Consider the following 25,677-nt stretch of genomic DNA (forward strand, 5'->3'; position numbering starts at 1 on the left):
CGCATTCCTGGGTAGTCCTCAGCTGCCAGCATCTGATTAAAACCATATCGCTCGCTGTGAGTGGCTGACTAATCTCAAGGCGAGAGTGCAACCGAATATTTAACCGGGGCCCCGGTCCCAGCCAGGCTACCGGCTGCGCTCATCGGATCATGCACGGAGCGGCACGGATCTAGCCCGTAAGGAGCTTTGCGAGCTGGGCTCGGCGCTCGCACAGCCGGGGAGGGGGGTGATACCGGGCTGAAGGAGCTGTCACCGGGGCAAGGAGCTTTTTTTCTGCCACGACGTGACAGTCGGTGCCCGCGGCGGGGCGCGGGGTGCCCCTGCGGGCTGGGGCTCCGGAGGGGCTCCGTGCGCCCCGGGCCGGGCTCAGCGCCGCAGCCGCGGGTGAGAGGCGCCGCGGGGCCGCGCTGCGCCCGGAGGCGGTGGCGGCGATGGGGCCCGAGCCGGGCTGCGGGACCGTGTCCCGCCTCAGGAGAGGTAGAAGCCGCCCGCATCCCGCTCCTGGCTCGGGCCAGGCGAGCGGCCGGGGAAGCATGAGGGCAAAGCGATATAAACGCGCCTTTTCGGTTTTGTGTGTGGAGAGGATGGGGTTAAAATCATTAAACAGATTAACTATATAAGCACTAAATTTCCTATTTCTTATAACTAGTTAGCTATAACAAACAACTAGCATGAAAGAATCTCTCTAATAGCAGAGATAATGAGAACACAGGTTAGGATGCTACGAAGCGGGAGTGGGGTTTTGTTCTGTTTTTGATGGGCACTCTTCTGTCTGCCGGTGAATTTCTGCGTGCAACTTCAGTCTGGGGTAAACTGGGATAGCTGTAGATGTTGACGATCATCTGCAACTAGTCTTCTATCTTGACAGAGAAACTGACTTCTCAGGTGATGATATAAAAGGTCTAATGTCCATTATATGGTGACACTTAATGTTGGGACAGTGCCAGTGCAGCGAGCCGTAAGATAAACGCAGGTGTTGCCAACATAGACAGATCTCCTCAGCTGGACTTCTCTGTAAGGAGCTTTTACCCCTCAAAAATGTTGAGACTGGTTACTCGAATGCATACTGCAAATTCACTGGTAAGACTGATTTTACTATTTTGAGAGTCGGGGATTTTTAAGTCTTCTCCTAATTAAGCTAGTTTGCCTTAAAAGGGTACTTTTTTTTCTTCAGAAGTCTTCTGTAACTTTCACAAACAAGGCTGCCCAAAATTAACTGAATCTGAGAGCATGAAGGCTTAGACTTGCACAATGTATGGTAAAGAACAGCCATAGGTATGCTCTAGGATGGCAACACCTCGGAAAATAGACAGAATTAAAGATGCAGATTCAGTTAGAGAGAATTGATTATGAAGGTGTGTGTTCTAGCTTGCTGTGAAGATTTGACAGGTAATGTTAAATTGAAAGGATGTCATTGTGTCTGATAGTGACCTGCTAGGAAATTATAATGCTAGCAGGTCATTGTGTCAGCTTCCATTAGGACCTTCCTGGTGGTAGGTGAGGCTGCACACATGAATCGTAGTCCAAAGAAAATCTTTCCATCTGATGAGGGAGTCACCCACTACATCTGTTCAAAGAATCACTGCAGTGGCTTCCAGCACGATGTTTCTTGAGGCATAATCAGCTTTTCAAAATTCCCTGGATGGTGTGAAGATGTGGTCACATCTGAAGCAGAAATTTTTATTAATAGTAGGTTTGCACTGGAAGGAGGACAACCAAATGGTAGCAAAGGTAAGGAGGATGAGAGTGCTAAATGAATCTCTGGTGAGTCACCAGAACAGAGGCTTAAGTAGCAAACATCATGATTTGGTGCATAGGAAAGCTCAATGTAAAATGGAGTGAATGCTGAATCCTTCAGGCTTTATGTGGCTGACATCAATTTCTTTTTGTGAAGGTAAAGGCAATTGTCTAATCTACAATGCTGCTAAGTATCTCTGCACAATCTATTTTCTCATTAAGAACATAACTTGTTAAACTACCTGCACACTGCGGACCAGTAGCTGCTATGGCTATACTTCTTATGCTTCTTGCTCAAGGCCTCTATTTCTCAAGCAAACGTGAGAAGAAACACTCTAAGCAGATTGTTATAACCTATGGAAAAGGTAGATTTTTGTCTCTGTAGGAAAGCAAATAAGTGCACTTAATATCAAGGAAGGGTGAATCCAGTGTGGATGCTCAAAAATCAAAGTAGAAGAGCCGTAGCTTGAGATATGATGTAAAAGTGCACCAATATACTATAGCTGTTGGGTATTGTTGCCAAACCTGCTGATTTTTCTCTCCTGTTGATGGTCTCTTTTCCTAGTAAACTTCACAATTTTAGGAAATTTGTGTGACCAGTTGGGTTAACCCTAGGAATGCTTGCAGAATTTATTTGGCAAGGATAGTGATATGTGACCACTACAGAAGCATGAATTTGCCAGTAAAAAAGCAATAAATTCCACATCTGGAGAAAGCCAGCTTGATTTGGAAAAAGTGCTGATGCAAATTCCACTTGCTGGCTAGATTCTGTCAAAAGAAATGATGAAGCAGCTTGAAGGTAACTTGTAATCTGCAAGGATTTTGGAGAAGCATTTTAGATCTTGCATGTAGACTAATGGATTGTTAGTAGAATCGGGATGATATCACAACTTGGTGTTGTGTTAAAGAGATCAAATAGAATAAGGTGTCTAAGGATTGTAACTGAGAAGAAAAACTGGCATTAGAAACCTGACTCTGAGGCTGTCCTTGGGTTCAAGGGTCTCAGGGTTATAAAGAAGCTGGATGAAGCACAGTGTCAGGCCTAGTCAATAAACAAGAGGATTCAAGTTTCAACAGGATTACCTTGTTTATACAAGCTGGGCAGCTGAGTGCTGAACGAAGCATCTTCTCCCATCCATGTCTTCTCAGCCCTAGCTTATGGAGACCTAGACCATTCTAGTCTCCCTTCATCTGAAAAACTGTGCCTTGCATATGCTCTGGAGTGCTTGAGGATGAAGTGCCTCCACTGAAATGCCCAGTAGATCTTCACCGCTAATTATCCGTGTGACTTTTAAATTGGTTTTAAAAGCTTTTAATACAGCTTCATAGCTGGTGCATGTCCCCTTAAATCTAAAAGCTCAGACATTACAGGGCCAGTTAAGGACAGATTATTGGCCTTGGAGCTGTATTTCCTGCTGTTCTCTCAGTTCATGTTGCATCCTTAAGCAATAAAATGAGGATTATCTCTTCAGCAGAAAAAGTAGGTCTAAGACAGAATAATGGATCTTCACCTTGAAAGTCAGGAGGCATCATGACAATGTCAGCTAGGAAGTTGGGCTTCTAGCAAAGTCTACTCAAATCCTAATGCTGATGTGCCACACACCTAATAATTTTAGGGCAATGGCTAAAATGCCTATGGATGAAACTTTCCTCTTAGGAGGGGACAACAGAAGTTGGGAGCACTGGGGATGTAGTTTTAATGTTACAACCTGTTTTTCTACTTTACAGATCTCTTCTGTGCCCTGTCATAATACAGTCATTTGCGCTTTGAGGCGAGGGACAAAGGTCACTGTATGAGTAAGGACTAGTTTTTTAGTAGCTTGAATCACAGATCTGTCTGCAAACAGCGGCTACCCTGGTTGATGGAAGGTAAACTCTAGATACTCCTTATATGCTTCTGAGGGATGTGGCATCCCTATAATATGCTACCAAAACTATCATAGAGATGGGAAATTAGAGACACCCTGGTCAAGATTGCTTTATAGTCTGGATTTACGAATAGTACTGTAAACATCCTCAAATATCTGTAATTATAATGGTAGGGAAACTTACTGCAGAACAGTCATCTGTGAAATTCTATTAGCTGTCCAGTAGGATTTCTACTATAAGAGCTGTGGTGAAACTCTAAAATTCCTAGTTAATCCTTTCTAACCTCTGGTATAGGTCTTTCTGTACCACTTTTTAAAACTTGAGTCTTCTGTAGTTATTCATTACCTTTCTTGCTGCATATACAAGGGAGAGCTGGGGGCCTTGGTAATAACTAATCTTAAAGGCAAGTATAACCCTTATGTTAAGTAGTATGCTTCATAATACCTAACAAGACTGGAACTGTTGTAGAAGAGCCTACAAGTATGCTCTGCAAGCGGAATTTTTATCAGTCTTCTCAGAATACATAATGAACATAATTTGCATCTCTTACAAGAGGCAGTATGGAGTGACTCCTGTGACAGTAACTGCTACAATAATTCGTGTCTTCAGAGGCACAGTATCTGGGGGCTAGGTGGAGTGCTCTTCAATTACTGCTGAAATGAATGTTTGATGGTAGACTTTTGGCTGCTCCTGGGATAACCAGGCTGGGTAAGCAAACTGCAGTACTCAACAAGGTGGCCAGGATTACATGGGTTTAGGCTGTGTGAATGCAAGAATAATAGAGGAAAATCCTATATCTCATACAGATAAATTTGTGAACTGGTTGAGAACACAGTTAAGAGTAAACTGTGCAGAACACAGGCAATCTCTTTCAGTACAGCTTGCATATACTCAAACTGCAAAGAAGGATAACTGTGCCAGCAGCAGACAGTTAACTGTATGCAGCTGACATAACCTATGATAACAGCTTCAATATGTGTCAAGTTCCTGCTCTGAAAAGGAGGGGTGAAAAGCATGGTTATTGGCAAGAGTCCTTCACTATACTAACAAGCAAGAAGATCCAAAACAGGCCTTCTAGGCAGGAGGGATTTAGGAGTACAGTTGGAAATTAAGTGTTTGATTTGTTCAGTTCAGACTCAGTTGCATCTGAGTAAACACTAGATGCCTTGAATAACAACTGCTTTGCTTCCATGTTGTTTGGTATATCCAGTGAAGCTCAACAAGGAATATTGATGAAGGTTGAACTATAGGCACTGAAGCCATATTGCTTGAGATTACTCATCCCAAGGGCAAGCAATGCTTTCCTTAGCAATAGCTCCAGCAGACAGCGGAGCTCTGGCTCAGGTGCCACTAATTTATGAGGCTTCAGAACTGCAAACTGGAGAGAGGTATAGAGGAGTGCTCCCTTAGCAGGTTACTGTCTTTCTTGAAGCCTGATAGGAGAAAAAAATTCTTGTGGATAATTTAAATATTTAATCTAATTTGTCTCTGTTTCCAAAGTAATAGTTCTCTATCAAGAAAGGTATCCCAGTGTGCCCTTTCAATTTCTTTCTAAGGGAAGTGTTTGGAGTTCAGATATTAGTACTTCTAGTACTGAAAGCAGAGGGTTTTCTTAATTCAACAGTTTAATGACTGGGTTACCATAGATAATGAACAGAGATTGGAAAGGCTGCTATCAAGCCTTGTTGCAACACGCTGTGTTATTCCTGGAACAACTCATAATTTGAGGTTGACTAGCTAGATATTTGGGCACTGCCTTTGGATACTGAAGTTCCTGGCTGAAAAATAGCTCTATCAAACACTATGACAGTGCTAGTTTCCTTCATCTTGTGATCAAGTCTTCAGGGAACCAGATAGCACTAGTTCATTAAATGCTTTTCATTCATAAATTGCTATTGTTCTATGTGTTCATCAGGTACAGCTTATTTTACCTGGTTATTACTTCTCTTGAGCCCCCTGCTTTAATCTTCCTGCAAAAGACGTATTTATTTCTATGACAAATGGAAGAAAAATCCAAAATAGAAGCACTGCTGTAGCTGGGTTGACAAGTAACTAATTATCTTTTCAGAAATCATAGGATACTAGAATGATAAAAAAAGTACAAATCCAATTGCACACTTGAACTGTGTGACCTGTTCAGTCCCAGCTGCTAACTTAGTGATACTCTCTTGGCTGTGATTCAAGTGTGTATGAAACACTTTCAGGAATCAAGTTTGAATTTCTATGTTCTTGCTAAAAACCAGGAGGTTCAGAAGAGACTGATGTGATGAGAACAGACTGTTCTGTTCAACTGATGAAACAGCAGCTGGCAAGTTGGCTGAATGGTGGGATATCTGTGGGGTTTCACAGGCATGATCCTGCACCAGCAAAGGTACATGCCAACATCTGTAGCTGCCATAGCCAATTAGTGCACTAAGAGCTTTATCTATTTTGTAGCTGGTACTAGGGAAGGGAGCAGCACAAGGGAGGTGTCTGATGTGTCTAATGCTGCACTTCTATCTTACTAAGTAGATGAAAATCACCTTTCCCTGTTTCTCACTACTGGTTGTATATGATGAAGACAGCTGGACTATGTTCCACATCAGTGCTAACATCAGTATGTAAGTACTGTTGCACTTTATTCCAGATTTCATCTTGACAGAGGAAGTCCTTGGCATAAGTCTGCCTTTAATACCTCAACAAAGTATCAATCCACTTCTTGGGTAAGAAGACAAAACATCAAATGGAGCTTGAAATGAAAGATACATATAAGTTCCCTAAAGTAAAATCCCGTTTTTCTATAAATACATGGTCCAAAAGGTAAGCCCCTGGTTTAATTAAAGTCACAATATCAAGCAAATGAACTCTTGAACACAAATCACATTTCTACCAATCTGCAGCCTAAGCAGGACAGTTCAAGGGGATTTTTGAACTGAGTGATGGGTGCATTGCTAATTTTGGCCTTACTGAATTGTGGCAATGACAGATACACTTGCCAGGCAGTGTAGTTTAATATCCTTTTCAGCTGTCTCTCTTATAAGACCAACCACAGGACCTTTGGTTGTAGTCTGAAGTATAAAAGTATATATTCAGCCGTCTTTCTGACAATACTGCTCTTGCATTCCAGACATGGTTAAAACTGGAGGTGAATAGTTCCCAAGCTGTCTATGAACTTTCTTCTACCACTTGCCTTCAAGCAGGTACTTGTCATGTAAAAGTGTGAATACATCAGGTATAACCTACCTGTAGGTAAGATGATTATTTCTCATGAATCTTAGTTGCTGGATATGCTGGTACATAACAGAATAATTTGATGGTTTTAATAGAGAACACAGACTAATGTTAATGCTTGCATCAGAATAAGCATCTGGAATGTTCCATCTAAATCACTTGTGTCATGTTACAGAAGGTTTATTCAACTCAAACTCTTTAGACACTGTCAGATACCAGAGCAATGGGTGTTCTAGCAATGAAAGAAAACATTTAAGATTATATTTTATTTGACTTCTCAGCATGAGTGATCCTGTTTAAAAAGCAAAAGTCTGATTAGCACTTTTATGTTTCTGATTTATTGATACATGCCTAGGGCTTCTCAAGGCTACTACCATTGAAACAGGAAGTAAGCAGAAAATGTGATAATCAGATGGGGAGTTGTTAGATGTAAATGTCAGTCAGCCCTACAGGGGCTCACACAAATGCACTATTATACTCCTGATGTGAGCAGAAGGCTGCCAGTCAAGATAATTTACTGATAACAGATTATCTGGCTTTACAACTTTGGCTCTTGCTAGTGTTCATTGTGTGAATTGCTGTTTAGCCTTTAGTCTGTTTTCTTAGCTTGAAAACTAAAGTATTTAATTCACTAACATAGCCTTCTAACCAGAAGAACCTGACTGATCCTTCAAGAACAGTTGGGGAGGAAACAACCTGCCCCAGAAGCGTGTTTAGCAGTTGAACTGTTGCTGTGCCTCCTGTTACTACTTCATCCTTACAGGCTGTATTTCAGTTGGCAGTAAAAGCTTCCCTTGTCCTCTCCCGGCCTTGCAGATTCTAATTCAAGGTTAATATTTACATGCAATAGCTCTTTAAGCTGAGTCATGTACTTGTAGGGACAAAGAAGGAGCACAGGCTGAGAAGAGGACAAAGTATTAAGTTGATGAGCAGATGTTTAACTTATCTTTTTGGGTGTCCCTAACCTTCTCTCAGATAATCTCTCATCAACTTTGAGACATTTATCTTCACCTGATGACGAGGGGAAAAGCCTGTGTGTTGGTGAGGATTCTGTTCAGTCCTTAATTCTATGACAAACTACAGCCATAATGAAGATTCTCAATTCACTTGTGCACAGGAAAAAAACATAATCATTAAGGGTATCTATCATGTTGCCACCCCTTTCTCAAGTAAAAGATATCTGTAAAAGCATCTCTAGTGGAAACTAAATGTTGCTCAACAAAAATGTTCGGCATGTTCTTCCAACTCTTGCTAAGAAACAGGTATTTCAAGGCTGACTTGCCATTGCTGACACCCCTCCCTGCAGAGAGTTCAGAGAAGACACCAAGAGTGCAGTATGCCAGAAGTTTTAAGACTGAGAAAGTTTTGACTTTCCTAAGGTAACTGTGTAGAAATTAAGTATAAGTCTTGAAAGGAGAGCAGACTTGAGACAGTAGGTAGCAAGTCGTACATCAAGGAATGTGTGTTGTGTGACATGATGTTTATCTGAGGAGTCATCAGTATCTATCTGCCCTTCACTGGATGGTTCCTGAAGGAAAGGAGGAAGATCCAGGTAGTGGTCTCTCTACAAGCCCTGTCTGGAGTAAATTGACCAGTGGCTAAGAAAAATGTGTGTGATATGTGGTGATACAGGCAGAGTTTGGTGCACTTCTCCCGAGGTGGCAGCATTGTAAATCTGTAGTCTTTGGATTTTTGAAACAGTGTATTTAGCAGAGTAATGAAGATAAGCCATATAACTGATTAGTGAGTAATTAAGGTGTGGTGATAACAATGGACTCATCTACATGGACAAGATTCAAACTGCTTTAAACTAAGTGCTGACATAGATGATGGGGTAATGAACTTGCTCTTTTCTGTATCTGAAGCCTTGACTCTCCTTTCACGCTTGCATAAAAGCACAAGAATCTCTAACCTTGCCATGCTTGCTGGCTGACTTTTTTGAGATGACCTCAAAATTAAAGTGTAAGACAACAATTCTAATCTTGTTGCCTTCCACCTGCAGCTGGATTAAGAAAATTCTAAAAGTCTGAATATTGTGAAAGCAAGTCCCCAAGAAACAAATGGAAGGTTTTAACTTTTAGTTACTTGTATGGTAAGCACACCATTCCATTAAGATAACATAAACGTAAGGGTCATGAAGACCTTGCTGAGTTGTAGCTTGAGTTTAAAGCCCAGAATCCATATTTACTTGTGGTTGAGGTTCTTTTATAGTGAACAGAATAGATTACTGCTAGCTCAATCTACATGTTTCTCCCCACCCCAGAGAAATTTTATGGTGAAGCCAGAGATAATACAGTGTAGACATGTGGCTTAACTTAAAATATGAACATATATTAAGGTTTCCTTGGTCTGTAGATGCCTTGAAAGGCTACCTAGAACAGAGGCTAGACAGTGTTAAAGGAATAAAGTAGGTATGTATTAAAAAGGCCTTCAAAGGATACCTTTGTACCTTGGGCAGTACAAGAGCCTGGCTGTGGCTACACCCAAGACGGACAATGGGTAACTCATTTTCACACTTTTATAAATTTGGTCCATTTGCATGTTTGGGTCAATTGTCCAGTTACAGCTTCAGGTTCTGAAGTCCCATCCTCCCAGACTGCTCTCCTCAATTCACCGTTGTTTATCCTTTTTGGGGTCTGAAGCTGCAACAGTGTCCTTGGTTCTCGGGCTGGAGGATTGTTTTGTCTGACTAAAAACTGAGAGGAAAACTTGCTAATTCTTTATATGAAGTTCAGGGTTATATACACTAATGCAGTACAGAATCTGGAAAATATGAAAGCTAAAACTTAAGGTATCACTATCATTGCATTCTTAGTTTAACTAATTCTGTTGTTTCTCAGGTGATTTTCATATATGATAAATTATGATGATATGATAAATTACCATGTTGTGTTGTGAAATCTCACCAGGGAGCATGAGTTTTGCCAGATCTCAGACATAAGAGTAGGTCCTGCAATGTAGCCAGATAGCCCTAAAATTGCACTGCTAACACTAAAAATGAGTTTTTCCATAGTAAGACAGGATATTTGCAAAGGTTCAGCCACACTTGTGTAATCCCTGCCCATCTTCCTCCACTGTGGGTGTTTTTTGCTATCTGGTTTTATTAAAGTTAGTGGTCCGACTTCCATACAATGGAGGCAGATGCCAATGATGACCAGAGATCCCTTGAATTCAAAGATGACAGCTGAACATATAGATAGATATAAACCATTTTACAGTTGCCAAAATGAGGTCTTGCTTGTGCATATTTGCTCTTTCCTAAATTATTTCTTTTTTATTGACTCTTAATTTTACTTCAATGTGTTATACAAGTTGTAAACCACAGTTGGGTGTAGGTCTACTAATTAGAGGAAGAAGGATCACTGACAGGCAGGATGCAGTGCCATGAGTTTCTTATTTCTTCTTTCCATAATGGAGCTAGGCAGAATGTCCTAAAGCTATAACTCAGCTTTTTGAGAGCAAGGCTTATTTCTCTTTTCTGGGCCTTTTCCTTCTATTCTCTCAACAGTAATCTTCCATATAGGATTGGGTTTTTAACTAATAGTCCAACTTTAACTCTCTTTCCTTCTTCATTATTTCTGAAGGACTTCATAAATCTAGGGAGGGATTCTTTATGCTTATAAAAGCTATCTCCACCCAAAATGATACTCTTTATATATATATATATATATATATATATAATTTGTTTTATCACTCTAACAAGTATTCTGCAAAATCCCTGCTGGCTTTATAGTTTTCCTCTTGACCTTTTGTCAGAATGGACACACAAGCCACTCTTTCAATGATAACATTTCTTAAATAACCATGGCTTGCCAAACAAACTCTTTCTCTGACATCTCTTTCTACTCAGAACCACTTAAAACTTTCACAGCAACACCTTTGTTCCCTTGCATCAAATGTTCCCCAGCTGTGGCCAGATAACTTGCATACAGAGGAAAACAGGTATACCTGACAGTTCTTTCCCATTTGAGCACCCTTATCTCTGTTGATTTACTTGACCAATGCTAAATGCAATTCACAAACCATCTGGTAAGAAGCTAGGTCTAATTTTGCTTAGGTTAGCTAGTTCTCTAAAGGCCTTCCTCCTTGTTAAATGGAAACTGAGGCTTTCAGGGTGAAATTCTCTCTTTAAGGTCTAGGAATTTGTCTTCTTCCTGTGTTAAGAATCAGTTAAGAATTAATATCCATTACTCAGGTAGTGGCAAGCTGGTTGAGTCAGTCTTGTTATTGACTTAGCAGTAAATTGGGGGAGGAAGGGAAGGCAGGGATGAGATCAAAACCCTGAAAGTACATTTCAAGTAATGGGTAAAGCATCAGCTATTACTAAGGCAAACAAGGAATTGACTATTGAGAAAAAAAACTTCTAATGCAAGGGGCTATGCAGTTCTTCTGCACTTGTATCCACATACAAGTTGTGTCTCAAATGCTGGAGTAAAGGGGTAGCAGCTTGCCTGAATGTAGGGGTAATTAGAGGGGAGCCTAATTATTTAATCACCTAAACAATTTCTTGACTTCATTTTTTATCTTAAAATTCAAGGTATTAACTACAGCCATTGCAATATCCCAGACAAGATTGTTAGAATTGTTTCTGTAGCAGATGTGGATATCTAGTTCTTGCTGTGTTGATTTAGATCTTCATAACTCTATGAAGCTTCTCTGAGTACCTCTGTTGTGTTGGAACAAAACTTAGCAACTGTAAATTATTTTTTAAATTTGTGTCTCAGAGAGAAAAGGGTCACATGGCATAGAGGTAAATCCTAAAAGTCAGCAGTTTATTGTCAATTTGCAGGGGTTTTGAAAATCTGAAGGTTACTTGATTACTTGTTAAGACAAGTGTGGAGGGGGTTTGGCTTGAGGTTCTGTTGTGTTCTTACTGGGACAGTGTGTCTGCAGCCTGAGGAAATTATTTGGTTTTACCTGTTGGGTGGTATAACCTCTGACTTTTGTGGGATATAGAAACATGAATAATATCTACTGGCTTCTTTTGGGTGTTTTGGTGTCATCCTCACTGGTGTTTGGAACAGATCCTAGCAAATGTTTCTTGCCTTCTCTCCCACACTACTTTAGAGATGCAGCTGACAGTGCTGAATGAGAATAGCCCAAAATACCTGAGGTTCTATAAATAGCCTTAAAAGGTAAAAAAGCTAAAGATTGACAGATTGACTTGTATCGGTGCAAGTAGAGCCTGTTGGTGTAGATCAGTGTGCCCTACTGCTAAGGTATTTCTGAGGTGAGGGTTCATCACCTCCTGCTGTAACTTCGTGCTCTGTGCAGTCTGACTCTGAGCCAGACTTGCCGTATGATCACTCCTTACACATTCAGGCTTTGTCAGGCATCAGTGGTCAGCAGAACTCTGATGGACTAACAATTTTAATCTTATATTCAATAAGAATATTTCTTCTTCAAGGTAAAAATACTATGTCTGACTTCTAACTGTTATTTGGATTTTTAAGCCTACAGTGAACGTAACTGGCCACAATCCCATCATGTCTACTGAAGCTGAAACTGCTGCTACCAACAGCCAGCCTGAACAACAGGCTCCACCAAAGGCACAATCTTCAAAGAAGGAAAAAAAGAAAGGTAAGAAATGCTTACTACTTGCACAACTCCTCTATTCTGTGTTCCTAATCTTTTGCATTTGTCTAAACTAAGATCATCCCTCCCACTACTCCTGAAATAACTGAGTTTTCAAGCTGACCAGAAGAGTAAGTAAATATGCCAGTATAATAAACTTAACCAGAAGTTAGGCTTTTAGCATTAAAGGCTCCTTTCTAGCCTTAAGTTCTAAAGCTCTCTGTTCCTCTGTTAAGTTGTTTGCTGAGCCTGATAAGTAAGGAAGAGCCCAGAGAAGCAAGAGCTTCCTGAGGAGGTGACCAGACCTTGGACCACCACAGCACCTGTTAGTCTGAACTTGAACCTGACTCCTCCCCTGTCACAGCTTGTGCTGCAGTGAGATCCCAGGGAACAACCAGTGTCTCTGAGCCCAGAGATGATTTAAGACAAAGGGATGGGTTCTCGTTTGCCAATCCAACAACTGGTTTATTGAACACAGCCTCAAATAAGTGGAGGGATGAGAAACAAGGATTGGGCTAAGGGCACAGGGTTAAATGAGGGGCAAAAGGGGCAGATCTGAGGGTCAAGGTTCAATAGGGACAAGGGAAAGTGGTGCAGGGAAGTGAATAAGGGTTGGGGATAACATAAGGGCATAACAGGAGTGGAACACTGTGGCGAAACAGAGCCAGCGGGGGTTAAGGGAAGGAAGAACATTCTAGGAAGGGTTCATGAATGGTAAACGGGATGAACAAGTGTGATATCAATCCCCACACACTATCAGAACACCAGAACACAAAAGGCACCAACATATGGCTGTAAAAGGCCCATGGGAAGGAGGCCTTCTCTTATTCTATTCTAGAAGAGTGTCTCTCCTGTTTTGCCTCTGCCTCTCCAGGGTTGAGGCATTTTGGTAACAGGGCCCTGGGCCTCCACACTCCCCCCAGTCCAGAAAGGAGATTTGTGCTGGATACAAATTCTTATCCAGGGAAGCTAGAAAACTCATTCCATGAGAATTATTATGAAACTGATAATAGATTTTTTGATAGATTAGGTCATGTAAATATAATTAGCTCATATAAAAATACATACTTAGGTGCATACATGAGCTATGTTGAGCATGTAGAGAAGAAAAGCAAGCAGTTCCCAGCAGGAGCAGCAGAAATAACAAATCAGTTAAAATCCCAAATACTTAGAAGGACAAGAGTACCAGGACTCATTGTAGAAATTATGGTGCTGATATCAGGTTCTAGTATGGGAACTGGGAGATTATTTTTGCACAGCAAGAAGAGATCTGCCTACATCAGAACACAGGGACAACACCTAAAGGCCTTACTGAGCACCCTGTATGGCCATGGGAAGTACTATTTTTGCATGGTATTTTTTTCTTAGCACTTTTGCTTATCCATATTTTAGGCTTTTATGTGGTGAACAATTGTTCTGAAGCTCCCAGACATTAAGCACGAGGCTCCACTCTTTGAACTGAGGCCACGTTCTGCAAGAGTATTGTGACCATAAAGGAGTAATTTTCTTGCAGTGCACATGGATTGTTAGTCAGCTGTACTCAAGACACAGTTTTAACACGGACATGGTGTATATTTTTTAAAGATCACAAATATCAACATAGCCATTTCTATTGTAAAAAAAAAAAAAAAACAATACAAAAAACAACCAGCCAAGAAACCAAGAAAAAGAAATAAACAAAAAAAAACAACTCGCCCAAACATAAAAATAACTTCAAAAACAGACCCACTAAACTTTTTCTCTGTCTCCAGGGCCAGAAAAAACAGATGAAACCCTCTTGGCTAGATTCAAAGGTGATGGTGTAAAATACAAGGCTAAACTGATTGGCATAGATGATGTTCCTGAGGCAAGAGGAGACAAAATGAGTCAGGATTCAATGATGAAGCTGAAGGTAAGGGCTTAATCTGTGACGTAAGGAACAATCTCTGGTTCGCCTTCAAAAAGCAGATCAAACAGTCACTTTGGCAAAATTTCAAATACAGCTTAACGGTGATGTAGTTACTAGCAGCACCCTCTAGATGGATGTTGCTTCCTAAACCTCTGGCTCAAACGACATTTCTCTGAAAGTCTTGGAAGATTCCTTTGGGTCCATAGGCATCCAGTATGAATGCTGACAGTATGAATTTCATCACAAATGATGAGCTTGGGTTTTGGAGGGGAAGGGGTGATTGCTGTGCAAGTTAACACTGACCTCAAAGCACGAGTTGGCATCCTGTATCAGTGGTGACACTCAGATACAGACAAACTAAAATATAAATTAATCCCTGCAGCAACAAAGACCAATTACTTCTGTAGTACTGAACATTCACGTACCTTCAATCAGACTGGAAAAGCAGGTAAAGATGCCACTACTGCAGCAGTTTTGTGGACTAAAATCTGTTTTAAGAATCTAAGACAGAGAAAACTGCCTAGATCTGTGGTATGACTTTAGACCTAAGCAATAATATGTTACAAAGAACAAGTTAAAGCTCAATCCAACAGAAGTCTCATCAATACTTTGGCATTCATTCTCTTTAGGGAATGGCAGCAGCAGCCCGTTCCCAGGGTCAACACAAACAGAAGATCTGGGTAAACATCTCCCTCTCTGGAATCAAGATTATAGATGAGAAAACTGGGGTAAGATACAACTTATTTTCTTAATGTGATTCTTAAGGCTAGTGTGGCACCTGGATGTTGAAGCAATAGGAACTAGATTCTTACTTGGGCACTGTACCCCATTTCCACATATAAAAATTGGCTTTTGAAATGTTTATGATGCTGAAAACTCCTGTCAGAAGACAGCTGCATCTTATTGTAGTTAGTCAAAGGCTGATAAATACGAGGTTTAGACTGAAGATTTTTAACAGTCCCAATCATTCTAACTACACAGAACAGTGGTGATTATATTTCCAGATATTTAAACCAATAGTTATTTTTATCCCAATTCCAGGTTATAGAGCATGAGCATCCAGTAAACAAAATCTCCTTTATTGCTCGGGATGTAACAGACAATCGTGCCTTCGGCTATATATGTGGAGGAGAAGGCCAGCACCAATTTTTTGCCATAAAAACAGCCCAACAGGTATGAATCAGACACTTTCTTTCACATGCTATGGATAATGTTGTTGTGTAAGCATTTAACATGTGATAAGGGTCTAGTGTTTTGCTGTAAATCCCACAAAATTCCTTTGGGGAATCCAGCATGCATGGATAGATTTTATTGAAAGAAAGACAGTAGGAATTGTCTGTGTCACTACTGGCTTCTGTCTTGCACAGTTTCATTGTAGTCCAGAATAAAAGCACTCAAGTAATCTTGCTTACTATGATTAACAATGCTTGTCTATGTACCATGAAAGTCATTAGTGAGATGAACAGAGCCATTAACACAGGCTTCCCACTGTGAAAGTACTAATTCTTAAGTAAAATAGCCAGAGTTTCATTCTGAATTAACAGGAATATAGAACTACATTAGCCTAGTTCATGTCATGCTTTGCCTTGTGCAGCAGGAAAATCACTTATTAATTGAACAATGATTCTGGGGCCTGTAAATGATATGTCTGGTCCTCCTAGGTCCTCTTAACCCTAACTTGCTGGGAGGGATTCTGATCCTTCTGTGATAAGTTCCTCGCATGCAGAAATCCTGTGTGCAAGGTTAATCTCTCTGAGGGGAATCTGTACGTAAGCAGTACTGGAAAAAGCTACTTAAAAATACCACTAAGAATTATTCAGCTTCATAAACAACCTGAAGTTAGGTATTTTTTGTTTATCAGCTTGTCTTTATTATGATTTTATAATAATATAACTGAGGAGCTCCTTGTTGGAGCATGTTACTACTTCAGTAACAGCTACAAGGCCTTCTAAGTCTGTTGAATTTGTCAGCATTCTGACCAATAATTGTATTGATTTCAGTGGAATTGTAGATTAAGCACAAAAGCCTTTTGTATGTACTCTGGAGTCTATTCCTTCATTTCACCACAGGGTGCTGCTTGCCAGCCCTTAAGCTCAGCCAGGTCTTAGACAGGTCTTGACTTGCTACTAGGTGTTTTTGTCATAAACTTGCCGAGCTCAGAAGCAAGGACTTCTGCAGATCTAGTTTGCTGCAGCTCTACTCCTTGTTAAAGTTAATAATTCTTGAAATGGATCTTCCTGCAGCTGCACGTCTAAACCCCTTGATTGGGAGAGGATGGTGCTCAGGTGTAAACAGTGAGATCTGTTCAAAGCATTCTCTGCTTGAGCCAGTGGTAGTGGCTGAAGATGGGGATGTGTCCTACTCTAGACATTGACAAGCTGCTGTATGCCTGACACAAGTGTTCCAAAGCAGTGTAGCTGAACTCGTCACCATCTCGACAGCATTCTTGTTAATGGATGTACAGGGCATGCCCTGCCTTTCTAATTCACATTAAACTGTCACCATGTCTCAGATCCCATTTAAAGCTGGTCTCTGCCTCACACATTTGAGGAGATGATAATCTTGCCTTATGCTCACCTGGCTCATTTGCTATTTGTATACTGTTTAAAATAGAAGTAGTAATATGTGTGGAAGCTTTCTCCACACGCAGTGCTAGAGTCAGTAGCAAACAGACAAATGCAAGGAGACTACCAGAAGGCTTGGATGAATTTTGCACTTTTAGGACTTGCTTACACTTAAGAAGTATTGCTACCAGATTTTTAGCAAAAATATAAAAAGTATTGTTACTTTGCGCAGTTTTAGCACAAAACCTTTGTGCATGTTAGCACAAATTTGTGTACAGCCACTTTTGAAGAGTTAGTTCTACACCGACTGTGTCCCTTCCCCTTGGATTCTGCATAAGCACACTCTTGTATGAAGACTAAACAGGTCTTTAAGCTCTTGCTTTTCCTGTTATCTCAACCCAAGTCTTGCACCGTTTAGGGAAGTTCGGCTTGTTGCACAGATTGCCGTTTTAGAAGTCCAGGTGAAAGTAGTACATGGCCTAAAATCTACATTCTTTTCCAGGCTGAGCCTCTGGTTTCTGATCTTAAGGACCTCTTCCAACTAATTTATAATATGAAGAAGAAGGAAGAAGAAGAAAAGAAAAAGGTGAGTAAAAATATAGAAACTGCATGACTCTGCATAAAGCTTGCTTCAATTTTGGCTGAGTTTTGGGCTCTTGTAAGACTTGATACTAACCTCTGCCTAAACCCAGAAACACTGGGAGCTATTGGTTGGCAGTTGTGCTACCAGTCTGGCTGCCTGGGTCTGGTAAGCTCCTCCAAAGTGACAGAATTTGACTTTTGTTGGTATCCTACGTGATGTTTAGGTATTAAAAGTCTTCCTTTTTTCTTTAGAGTGAAGAAGCAAGTAAGACTGAGGTAGGTCACTTCCACTCAGCCCCTCTTGATTAGATATGCTGCTACACCACATCTAACTTTGACTTTCATTATGCTGCCAGCATTATGAAGGCAGTATCAGGTGCCCAATTACATTGAAATGGAAGTGAAAAGAGTCTGTGGAACTAATACTGAATAGTGATCTCTATCATGCTTCCCTTCTTCATTACTTGCTTTTTAAAGCCTTGCTTAAGGCAAATTTTGAAATTACAATTATTTCTGACATTGTTATCTGTCTGTTACAGAATGGTGGTGAAGAACTGCCTGCTGATCAAGCTGACAAGGCAAAACTGGTAGGTTCAATTTTAAAATGTCATTTGATGCCATTAAAAAGTTCATAACTGACTGTCTCCATAATGTGTAGGAAATGCAATGTTTATAGATAGTGTTTATAGTGCTTACTGCAGATTTTAAGTAAATCTGCATGATGCTTCTTCTTGTGAGAGCTCTAACAGATGCCAATTCTTTCAATATTTCTGGCTTCAAGGGAGTTGACCAGATGGACTTGTTTGGGGATATGTCAACACCCCCTGATATGAGCAGCCCCACGGTAAGTAGACTCGAGCTTACTTGCCTTGCCTTTTTCTTAGGAAGCAAATTCAGTCCTAGTAATAAGTGCTACATTCACTGAGGCATCTGCCCAGCAATCATCACTGTACTAGTGGGGTAGGGCTCTAGAAGTATCCACTTGATCACTAGGTGTCATTCTAGTACTTAATTCTACTAATGTCATTCCAGTAGGTCTAGCTCAAAATTTGGCCTAATTGCACAAAGGTGTGCAAAACCTTATCATAGCTCAGTATGACTGCAAAAATCCTATAATTTTAAATCTGGCACTATAAGACACCATCAGCACGATGCAGCTGGTGCTGTCAACCCAGCCAGTGACCAAGCCTTGCCCTTCCCTTGCATGCTTGGTGGAGAATAACATGTTACCTTCCACTGGCAATAGCTCTTAAGCGTTATTCTAAAGTTGAGTCTGCAACCTGAAGTCTTACTAAGGCAGTGGGATTTCACAACTTGTCAAAACTAAGGACTAGGACTCAAACAGGGGTCTTTGACTCAAGTGAAAGTTTGTGTAATTAGTTCTTACTGACTCTACAGTCACTAGACTGAAGACCAAGAATATGATGTTTAACTGTGGGATCTGAAAACGGATGTTTCAGTATTGGGTTTCAGAGACCAAATAGCTGTAATTTGACTATAGACAGCAGTGCCTGCCTTTGTGATTTTGACTGTTTAGTGGTATAATGTATAGGGTACTTGGATCTCTTCTTTTTCAGCTATTTTCTTTGAGCTTTTTCACTGTTCAGCAAAATCTATGTATAACTAACTTCATTTTTCTCTCTGAAAAAATAGGAGGCTAAAGAGATTCTGTTAGTGGATTTTAATTCTGAAATTGAGACCAAACAAACCTTTGCAAAAGAGGATCTCTTCTTGAATGGCATCACAGCCTCTCTTCCACAACCAAAGGCACAGACACCCTTCTTGCCTGAGAGTTCTTTCTCTACCAATCTCAGCTTCTTTCCTACACCTAATCCAAACCCTTTCAGTGATGATCCTTTCACACAGCCAGCCCAATCTGCACCACCTTCATTTGATTCTCTAAAATCTGATCAGAAGAGAAGTCCAACTACATCAGGGGGTAATGGTGCTTCAAATGGTGATATTGACTACTTTGATAAACAGTTTGACCAGATCTCTAATAGAACTGGCAAACGAGAAGCACTAACACGCCTGTGGCCACTTGAGAGTAAGTCACCTGCAGCAAGAATTCCCAATGTGATACCAGAGAGAGAACGGAATGGTTTTCTTGAAGTCCCAACAAAACTGGTTGTGGAAGGTGCTTCCAAAGGAACATCTCTGCAGAATGGAGTAAAGCTGGATTCTGAAAACAATATCCAATTCATGCCACATGAGCCTATAACAATTAGCCCACCACCACAGAGTACCAAGCCAGGAAGAGGAAGGAGATCTGTCAAGGTGAACAGTGTTCAAGTAATTTATGGTGATATGCATGATCTTACTTGGAGAAGCTGGCTGAAGGAAGCTTTTCTTTCTTATTATTGTATAACTGGATACCTAGCTTTGCAACATATCTACTTCTGCCTGCTCTGCTCACACTAACCTCTCTGCAGCCATGATGCCTTCTAGTATCTACGAATGTTTCATAGTAGCTATGGTCACTAAATTCTATACTCTCTTCTTTAATGCTGCCATATTCCTGTAAAGGTCTGGTAAGTATGCTGCTATGCATATTAACACTTGATATAATGCCAGAATCTGTTATGATAGTAGTATAACATTTATGATAGCAGTATGTATGCCCATCAACCTAGGGTTTCATAACAATAAGATACCAGTACTGGCTTACCAAAACCCATGTAGTTTTTCAGTATTTGCCTACTGAAGGAAATTTCAGTGGCTTGCATGACTAGGCACAGGGTGGCTCTGGATCAGCTTCATTTATCTTGTACTTAAATTATGCAAAACTCTTCTGGCCTTGACAACCACAGGGGTTTCCTGCAGACTAAGCAGTAGTGTTTAAAGGGGTAGGGTGCAGAGGGAAGCTCACTTGTAGCAAATAATTCAGCCATTTTAAGTCCTGCTCTTCTTCTGCTGACTCATGACTACTACATATTTTACCTGTTTAATGCCATGTATTTCCATAAGCATGAACAAAAGGGTGATGTTTGAAAATCTTATACTCTAAATGATACATCAAAACTCCCTCCTCTGTTTTAGATGAAAAAGTCTTCTAGCTCTGGACTAGGGAGCCCTGATCTTGCTAGCATGTGTTCTACCATGGCATCTCACTTATATTTTTCTTTCTAGACTGCATCGAATGACTTACTCAGCTCAGACTTCTTTGTGCCATCTACGGAGAGCCTTAACTTGAGCTCAGGGTCACAGGCAGGAGCTCAGCCAACTAGTCCACTGGACCTCTTCAAAACAAGCTCTACCATAGCATCTCCACTGACTGGTCTAGGTTAGTTTGCAAAAATAAAGGTCTTGTTCCACTCCAAGATATCTCCTAACACCAAAACATGGGTTCTAGTTTTCCTTTACTTCTTGTGCTGTACCCTTTAATCCATGTGCTGTTTGCCGTAAACTATTACATTCAGCAAATAGAGGGCTAATTCTGCATCCTTAAATGAATCAGGATTAAAACAATCAACTGTTTTAATTTTGACAGCAGCTTCCTACTTCAGGTACACAAGGCTTAAGTGAGCTAAGCAGTACTTGTAAGGTCAGGGTAATGTTGCTGCACAGTGTCTTAGTTACTTCTGTTTACATGATTATTATGTGGCAAATCCACCTGTCACTTCTGTGCTAGAACTATGGTTGTCCTTCCCTTACAGCAACCTCAATTATGTCCTTGCAGCACTGAAATGCAGCAAAGTAATAAATTAAACCCTTTTCCCCCGCTTCTTTCCCCCAAATAGTTTGATTTCTAAGTGCAAACCAAGAGATTTTCACAAACAGTACACAAAAATCTTTTGCTGGTACCCTTTACGGAATTGATATGCTCCTGCTTATGGTCTTCAGATGACTGAAGTGCTGTGTAACAACAATCTCCCCCCAGGTGGTTTGCCAGTAACTTCATCACCATGGACCCCGCAAACAGTTTCCTTCACTCAGGCGACATCAGTCTTCCATGGGTCTATGATGTCTGCGCAGTCTCCAGGATTTACTCAACCACTTGCCTTTGGTACTCAAGCAGTGCCAGGCTGGAACCAATCTTCATCCTTTGGTGCCACATCCACTCAGTCTTCTGGTCTCTGGTCACAGCCAGCACAAGTTCCACCTAGTTCTTGGGCACAGCCAACCAGTGCTGTAAATCCCTTCCAGAGCAGTGTGTTCACATCTCCAACACTACCAGCTCAGACAGCCTCGGCTCTGCCCTCCATGTCAACAGCAGCTAGCCCACCTCAGCCACCACCCAGAACTACACAGCAGAAGGAGCTGTCCAAGAAAGAGAGCGATGCATTCATTGCTCTGGATCCACTTGGGGATAAAGAAATGAAGGATGTCAAGGAAATGTTCAAAGACTTCCAGCTGACAAAGCCACCTGCAGTACCAGCAAGGAGAGGAGAACAGCAAAGCCTTTCAGGTGCTTCTGGAGTTTTCAGCAGTTACTTTAGTAGTAAAGTAGGCATTTCAAAAGATAGTAAAGATCATGATGAAATGGAAGCTAGCAAGCTGTTTGCCAAAATGACTGGTAGCATTTTGGAGTTAATGGTTACTGAAACAGAGGGTTGAAGGGCTGTCTCAACTACTAAATTGAAGACTTGATCAGCGGCAGTGGCGAAATACTGACACCTAGTGCCTAGATGACTTGAGTAGAACGAGGTAAACCTAAGTCTGAACGTTAGAATTTCCATCTGATTTAAGCTTAGTGAGGGACAAGCAGGAGTTAATATTGTGACTCCAAGCAACTTCCATGTGATTTTTTTTTTGTGCGTGCTTCTAATTTGATGAGCTGTGGTGTTGCTATACAAGTAGACCTGAGTTCTTGTTAATTATGTCAAGTGATTATAGCAGTATGTCTCTCTTTTTTAGAACCACCAAAGCCTGTTCCTCGGCAAAGTGTGCTGCCAGCTGATGGCCTGTTTGCAAGTCAAGATAAAACAGACCCTTTCGCTGCCTCATCTGTAAGTAGTAAAAACCCAACAAAAGAAACAAAGAAAAAAAACAACCAAAAAACCCCAAAATGCAAGCAAAAAAACCCAAAAACAAACAAAAAAAAAAAAACCAAAACCTCTAAATGACATTACCACCACAAAAAAAGCCATCAATTTTTTTTTTTTCTCCTTAGTAACTGTGGTGCCTGTTTGAGCACTAGTTTAGTTCTGGCTTTAGAGGTGCTACAACAAAAACCTTTTGCATCTTTGAGGCTAATATGTAATCTAGTAGAGAGTAACTGTTGCAAGAAGGTTAACAAAGCATTATTCCATTTGGCTTGGCTTCGCAACCAGTTTCCCAAGGTGCAAAGTTCTTCAGTATTGGGACCCTCTACAAAAGAGTATCAAATAATGTAGTTGCAGAAATACTCCACTTTGGTTATATATAACCCTCTTTAGAACAGACTGAGCGTTGTGGATTGTGAAGCTCTCTAGCTGAACAAATGGGAAGTTCCATGTTAAGGACTCTGTGGGGGAGAAGGTGGCTTCACTAGATCACTCTATCTGGGACAGAGCACTTGAAGCCATCAGTGAAAATTCTGGACCAGTTCCAGAATGCTGATTTAAGACTTCTAGCATTTGACTAAAAGACATCTCATCTTGACTACACTGGCTCTAAAGGAGTGTTTGGAAGCAAACATGGTTTTCTGAAAAATACCTTGCCTTGGACTAGCATAACAGCTAACACAGCTTAGAACCCCCTATCTTTTGTTGAAGAATATGGTAAATGTGTATTTAGCAGGTGCTCTGAAGTATTCTTTCTAGGTGTTTGAACAGGAAGTAGCTCGTAGAGCTTTGCAGTGTAAAACTGGTGAAAACTGGAAATCCACTAACAGCTTATCTCTTTCCTTAGAAGGAATCTCAGAATCCACCTTCTGGTCCTTTTGGTCATGAATTTGGCAACCCATTTGCATAGATCAGGTAAGTCTTCCACTAATAAGCCAACCTACTTCATCCTCTGAAATTTATTGAGGAAATGTAGAGTAAAGAGATAGCTAAAAACTGCAGGAGCTTAATACTAATGCTCTCTGAAATATGGCAAACAGTGCTTGGAAGAACTTCTGGTATAGTACCTCTATCAGACTTGTATATAGCTGCATTCTGTCTAAGCCTAGTCAGCTTCTTAGAAATAAAGACTTAATTCTTCCACAGACTCAAATTCCAAGCCCACAACAGATCTAGATTTCCTTTTCTTGAAGAAAAATAGTGACTGTATATTTGCTGCAGAACTCAGAGGGACTGACTTTAATACCTTCAGATATCTGTGGGAGAATGTTGGAATAGAGTGCCCTGTACACAGTGTACAGCTTTCTGAAGTTTAATCACCTTAACAACTGCAGTTTTGGACTCTGAGTAAATTGGAATAAAACAAGAATAAGGCTATTAGACTCTTACTCTGATTTTTAATCAAAAGCTGTTACAAGCACTTTTGTTGCTAGAAACTAATGTAATTTGAAATTTCATTGACTGAAGAACATGGTCTATTGATCCAGCAAATCTTCTGCCATACCTTCCAGTCTGCCCCTGAAATACTGTCTAGCTTCTGATAGAAGACAAGTGTTGATATTTATTGCTTTAGTTTTGTTCCTAGTGGCTCTGTTTAAGCAAAAAAGCACATCTCATAGCCACCCTAACAGTAATTCCTTTCCATTATACCAGGCATAACCAGAAAAGGACAAATGGAATAACTGGACCTCTTCTCAACATGATTTTTCTACGTGTTTCACTTTGCTGTCTGCTATTCTTGCTGTTGTTTCATGATGTCTGCAATCTAAAATATATCCAGGTGGATTGAAGCATGGACCCTCAAAGAACATGCTGTGAAGATGATAATTCAGGGCAAAGCAAATGGGGATATTGACTCACGCTGAAAACCCAAATTGAAATTGGTGGATGTTACCTTTACTTTAGTTCTTTGCACTCCTCTACAGAGAGGTTGGCAGCACTGAGTAATGTGTCTTGTACCATTTCCCTTTATATGGCACTTACTGTCCCAAAATAGAGGAACTTAATGTACCTAGGGGAGAGTTGTTGCCTTTGCATAAGGGTGTTGAATTAGTAGCTAAAACTCCACACATTTAAACAACTAGGTCAGTTGCCCATTATGACAGCAGCAGCCAGTTGTAAAGTGGATGCTACTCAATTCTAACTGGTGACTAGACAGATGACTTGGTCTTCTAGCCACGAAAATTTAACTATGTGTAGAGGAAAATAATATTACTCTATTTAACTAAAAGTATCATTCCACCATAAATGTGTCATTAAGGGACTGCGGGGTCTGTAACAGCGCTGCTGAAGCCCTGAGTACTAGAGGCCTACACTGTAAGCTGCAAAACTTCTTGCAGAACATTTAGGTAGTTGTGGACACTAACTGTTGTCTTGGTGCTAATATGGCAGTTTTCAGGGAGGGAAATCTACTAGGATTACTTTTCTATTAAGGTGGCTTGGCAAACAAATGAAACAGGAAGGTAGGGTTCTTGCTTACATCTCAGTGAATCCCTGATGTGCTGATGAAGTTTGAGTCGTCATGGTGTAGTGAGGTATGTTTCCAGCATGCAAGGAAACAAAAACACCAAAATAGCTTCACTCCATGCCTAGGTTCCTTGTGAACAGATGCACCATCTCTGTGCTATTAATGTGAGGTAGTACTCTATCTTTTGGAAAACATGCCTCTTCTCAAGAGCCTCTTTACTAACAGGGTTTTGAACCAGTTACGACTGCCTGTAACAGCTACATTCTTGGCCAGTGGTGATGACTGATGTGTCAGAAGTTATTTCTGTTATTGTTCAGTATAAACTTGAAATGTTATTGTTAAATCAAATGCCTAAGCTGTTGCTAAACTGGAGAGCTAAGAAAGTCAACTTGAATACAGCCTTAGTATCCAATTCAGCCAGTCATGCAATTAGTTGTGTATACAAACTTCTCTTGCACTTTCTGTAATGCAAAAAAAAAAAATTTAAAAAAAATAAAATCACAAATTTAAGTATTTGTCTCAAACTGGAAATGTAGAAACTTATTGGTGTTACACTGTTATATAAAACTGTAGTATCTGTTACTTAATGACATTAAAAAGAAGCAACTCTTCATACCAAATAAGCATCAGTGTGGCTGTTAATTCTGCCTTCTGTTAAGTCAGTCTTGTGGTCTAGTTGACATCATAAGTTCAAAGCCTGCTGAAAAGCATTCCTCACAGGTTCTGTAGCTGTTTGAAGAAAGTGTCTTTCTTTGTAACTTCTTGCATTGGAGCTGTTCAAAAAATGCTGTGCCATATTAA

General features: G+C 40.5%; 1 protein-coding gene across 6 annotated transcripts; it reads left to right on the forward strand.

Annotated features, from left to right (window-relative positions):
* Positions 1–25,499, forward strand: DAB2 (DAB adaptor protein 2). 6 transcript variants are annotated; one of them, XM_088054056.1, is made up of 15 exons: positions 1–176; positions 12,270–12,396; positions 14,142–14,281; positions 14,908–15,006; positions 15,320–15,451; positions 17,345–17,428; positions 17,677–17,700; positions 17,964–18,011; positions 18,206–18,268; positions 19,078–19,701; positions 20,554–20,707; positions 21,305–21,832; positions 22,282–22,373; positions 23,257–23,324; positions 24,063–25,499. In XM_088054056.1, the coding sequence occupies exons 2-14, from the start codon at positions 12,303–12,305 to the stop codon at positions 23,317–23,319; spliced, it is 2,145 nt and encodes a 714-aa protein (XP_087910182.1). In that variant the 5' UTR covers positions 1–176; positions 12,270–12,302; the 3' UTR covers positions 23,320–23,324; positions 24,063–25,499. The 6 variants fall into 6 exon arrangements, with proteins under 6 accessions (XP_087910182.1, XP_087910183.1, XP_087910178.1 ...); XM_088054057.1 differs by having other exon boundaries at positions 12,277–12,396; XM_088054052.1 differs by lacking the exon at positions 1–176 and adding an exon at positions 1,062–1,080.
* The last annotated feature ends 178 nt before the right edge of the window (positions 25,500–25,677 follow it).

Source organism: Pseudopodoces humilis, chromosome 4 (genome assembly GCF_049639895.1).
Source record: "Pseudopodoces humilis isolate 2021_Gansu_Grassland_sample_001 chromosome 4, ASM4963989v1, whole genome shotgun sequence".
In the NCBI taxonomy this organism is placed as follows: domain Eukaryota; kingdom Metazoa; phylum Chordata; class Aves; order Passeriformes; family Paridae; genus Pseudopodoces; species Pseudopodoces humilis.

What these genes read in the sequence shown, in the direction of transcription:
- DAB2 (XM_088054054.1), top strand. Translation starts at nt 6,753, where the DNA reads ATGAACTTTCTTCTACCACTTGCCTTCAAGCAG. An exon ending in AAGAAGAAGAAAAGAAAAAG is followed by an intron (nt 17,429 to 17,676) that starts GTGAGTAAAAAT and finishes TTTTTTCTTTAG; the next exon opens with AGTGAAGAAGCAAGTAAGAC. An exon ending in CTGATATGAGCAGCCCCACG is followed by an intron (nt 18,269 to 19,077) that starts GTAAGTAGACTC and finishes CTGAAAAAATAG; the next exon opens with GAGGCTAAAGAGATTCTGTT.